Genomic DNA, 3,835 nt, shown 5'->3' with positions numbered 1-3,835 from the left:
TGGCAGGAGCCTGTAGTCCCGGCTACTTGGGAGGCTGAGGTGGGAGGATCGCCAGCCTCAGCGAGAAACCCTGTTTCACAAAAAAAAATAAAAACAAAAAACTAACAAAAACACCCTCCAGATTCCCAGTCTCAATGTGACCCCATTTCACCGCTGGGAACCGCCCCTTCCCTCCTTATCCTCCTCCATCTCAAGACTGACACTCATCCCTTCTTTCAAGGGGAAGGTTGAACCCTAAAAGGTTCACAAACTACTAAGACTCAAAGTATGCCCACTGTATTCCTGGATCCTCACCTCCTGCCACCAACCTCCTGTCTACCTTCACATTCGCAGAGTTAGCCTTGCAGGAATAGTGACAAGTGCCCCCCATCCGCCGACCATCCCCTCCCGTTCATGTTCCCAAACATTCGTCCACGAAGCGTAATCAGACGGAGCATATCCCACTTCTGAAATACCACTAACGGGCACAGAACCACCAAAAGCTGAGCTCCTCAGTCGGCCCACCCCCGGGCACGCTGGAGTGTGGGGATTCGAATACCCCCCAGTCCAGGTTACCTGCCACCGGCTGGCCGCGCCGGGGACAGTTCAGCCACCGCGGCGGGATCTTGTTGTGAGCCATGTCTTGGGGGCTGCGCAGAGCTGCCCTCCCTCACCAACGTTCGCCGCGCCTTTGCAGCCGCCTCCCCGTGGTCCGGTGCGCACCGGGGTCCGAGACACCCGAATCGCAGCAGTAATCCGAATTCCAGCCGCTCAAATCCGGGTAACGTCAGGGGCAGCGCGCCACTTTCATTCAGGATCAACTCCACCGCTCCAGGAGAACCCACAATGCACTGCAACTTCCGCCCCCGAAGGCCCCGCCCCCTTCTTTCCGAGGTCAGAGGGAAAGAAGAGGAAGCTCTGCGGAAGGATAGCAAAGAGTTAAGGCGGCGACGAATGGGAGGAGCGGTCCGTCTCTCGCCCCGCTCGGCCCCGCCCCTCCCGGTCGCGCTCCCCGGACGCGCACTTGCGCTCCTGGTTGCCTTTGCGTATGTGCAATTGCGTTTGTACCGAACTCCGCAGGACGAAGCGTGTATTTTTTTCCAATCTAGACAACCTAGAGAAACCCAAAAAAGAGGGAAGCCAAGCCCCTTTCCATGCGTTGATTGCCCGTCACTTCCATTAAGGCATCTGTTTTACTGATGAAGGAGGCCTTCTGAGCGTTACCACAGCGCAAGCTTGGTGTCCCAGCTGGATCTAGGTTTGATTTGGTATTAGGGAAAGTTGTTCAAGGGAATAAGTCTTAGGAGAATTCTAAGGGCGTGAGATTGGAGTACCAGAAATGGGGAATTTTTCTTACGGTGAGTACTTACGAGGATCTATGAAGCGTCTGAAATTAATTCCAGAACACTTAGAGTTTTGTTTGTACATTTCTTTATCAAAGTTTCAAAGCATACCGGGGAGTTTGAGAAGGTCCATGTCGCCAAAAAAGTTACTAAATAATGTGTATAATTGACAAAGGCAGGAGTTGCTCAGTGGAGAACCTTTTCGTGGCGGTGTTCTCCTCTGGCTACCAAATAAACAGTCCCTTTTATTTTCCCTTCGAGTTAAGCAGAGATGCTTGGAAGCATTTTATGAATGCCGTCCTTTAACGAGCCTTTGTTACCAGATTAAATTAAAGTGTTAAATATAAAGCTGGATGATGGCAAATCAATTATAAAGTAGTTTGGCTTTAAACACCAATGCTGTATTGGAACTGCAAGAGCATAAGGCTGCAGGGAATACATTTTTAAAGCTTCGGTGGGGAACTTTCTGGGAAACTCAACCCCTTGAATGCCTGGACCCCCTCAGTAAGAGTCCCATCAATAGAGACAGTCTGACAGCCATCTCTCTGAGGCAGCCTGAGTTAGGTCACACTTCTGGTCTGTCCTGCTGTTGCGTCTGCTCAGAACTGTTAGTAAAAGTGTCAACTCCTCCCCTGACAGAACAAGATAATACCCAGTTTGCTTTAAGGCCATCAGTCTACCCAAATAATCTCCTATTAATTCCCTTTTCTGCCGATAGAGTGTGTACCATGCCCAAAATGGTAAAAAAATAAAACCTTCCATCCCCAGCCCCCTCCAAGGATGGGAAAGGTGAGCCTGATCCTGGAAGAGTATCTTACCTTCCCCTTCTGGGGATGACTCCCCTTGGAGACTCCCCTTCCCACACACACTGTATCTACCCAGTAGCTCAGTTCTAGGCACACACAGGCTTCATACCACTGGGGAGCAACTATTATTGGCTGTAAGGCAGCAATGTGCACTGGATTTTTACTCAGCTATCCAGTTATGCCCTCTCCATACTCAGTGCCACAGAATTGGGAGGACCCTGGGGCTACCTTTTGCCCACAATAGAGAGTAGAATAAGAGAGTGGCATCCCAATGAGTAGGCAGTTTCTCTCTGCCTGTCAGGAATGCCTTGCCTGATGTGTGTTTCTGCCATATTGCTCCTAGGCCCAAGTCTCTTTCTTCTCTGTGAGAAGAAAAATAGACACAGATGGACCAACGTGATTCCTCCCCCGCTTCCTGGAACCCCTGACTCACACTCCCAGATATGTCTTCGTCTCCTCTTTATCAGATGTAGATTCTCGTCGTTGGTGAATCTTTCATCAAACATCCATTTTGCCCCTAAGGAAGAGTGTATACATGTAAAAAATAAGATTGAACGTTCTCTTTTGGCAAAAGAAAGAGATCTTATCTGTCTTCCCTTTTCCTAGGACATTTCCTTGAGAAACACTTGTATTTATTAATCCTTCCTCTTCACTTTGCTATGTAGATAAATCTTTTGTTTTTGCAGACAGGGTCTCACTGTCTCACCCAGGCTGGAGTGCAGTGGGCATGATCCGGGCAGCCTCACTGCAGCCTCAACCCCTCAAGCTGAAGCAGTCCTCTCGCCTCAGCCCCCAAGGAGCTGGGACTACAGGTGCAGGCCACCACACCCCACTAACTTTTTTATACTTTTTTCATCTCGAATTCCTGGACTCAAGCAGTCCTCCAACGTCAGCCTGCCAAAGTGCTGGTAAGACAGCCAGGTGGGAAGGGTTCCCTGGCAGAATCTCCTACTGACCTATGCACTGGGAGGAATGCACACTGGGGTGAACCTTGGGAAATTTGTGCCATTCGCAGTGGGGAGGAACCTGGCCCCTCCTTTTCCTGGTGGAACCTGGAATTCAGTCTCCCAGGCAGGAAGCACTCTGGCTTTGGGGAGAGTCTCTGTTTCCCTTTTTTTCTTTTTGCCCAATAAATTCCATTCTCACCCTTCAAGGCATCTGCAAGCCTAGTATTTCATGGCCATGTTGCAAGGACCCAGCTCTTAGCTGAACTAAGGAGAAAGTCCTACAACAGCTTTGGCACCCAATGTGGGACTTGAGAAGTGGTGAGTGACATGGGGACTCAAAACTTCTCTGTCATTTCTAAGCCTTTTCATGCATGGACTTCTGAGGGTAGAGAAACCGTGCCCCCACCCCCAACGCTCCCCGGGGTCAAGGGCCTTTCCGTGGCCTTTGCCTTCATTTTTTGGGAAGGACAGGCAAGCCGTGGCTCCAAGCTCCTTCTCTCCTCCCAGCTGGGGCTGGAGAATGCCACATGTCCACAGCATCTTCCCCTTTCCTGGCCAAGGCTGACAGTAATTAAGCTTCTCTACCTGGTAGAGGAACCATTTGCATAAGAATAAGAGGTTCTTCCCCCAGGCATCCTTTTTTCTTCACCCCATCAGCAGTTAACTTTTTTTTTTTTTTCTTTTTTTGAGACGGAGTCTCGCTCTGTGGCCCAGGCTGGAGTGCAGTGGCCAGATCTCAGCTCACTGCAAGCTCCACCTC

At 50.2% G+C, this 3,835-nt stretch overlaps 1 protein-coding gene across 4 annotated transcripts in view; it reads right to left on the bottom strand.

Annotated features, from left to right (window-relative positions):
* Positions 1–935, bottom strand: part of RNGTT (RNA guanylyltransferase and 5'-phosphatase) — a 354,163-nt gene extending 353,228 nt beyond the window's left edge. For 2 of the 4 annotated variants that reach the window (XM_011984441.1, XM_011984442.1), the window contains exon 1: positions 556–935. In XM_011984441.1, the coding sequence (XP_011839831.1) occupies positions 556–619 (64 nt within the window). In that variant the 5' untranslated portion in view covers positions 620–935. The remainder of the gene's footprint in view (positions 1–555) is intronic. The other 2 variants (XM_011984443.1, XM_011984444.1) reach the window with 1 other exon arrangement.
* Between the last annotated feature and the right edge of the window lie 2,900 nt (positions 936–3,835).

The sequence above is a fragment of the Mandrillus leucophaeus genome, unplaced genomic scaffold (genome assembly GCF_000951045.1).
Source record: "Mandrillus leucophaeus isolate KB7577 unplaced genomic scaffold, Mleu.le_1.0 Scaffold268, whole genome shotgun sequence".
Classification (NCBI taxonomy): Eukaryota; Metazoa; Chordata; class Mammalia; order Primates; family Cercopithecidae; genus Mandrillus; species Mandrillus leucophaeus.
This window is presented reverse-complemented; position numbering and strand designations above follow the sequence as displayed.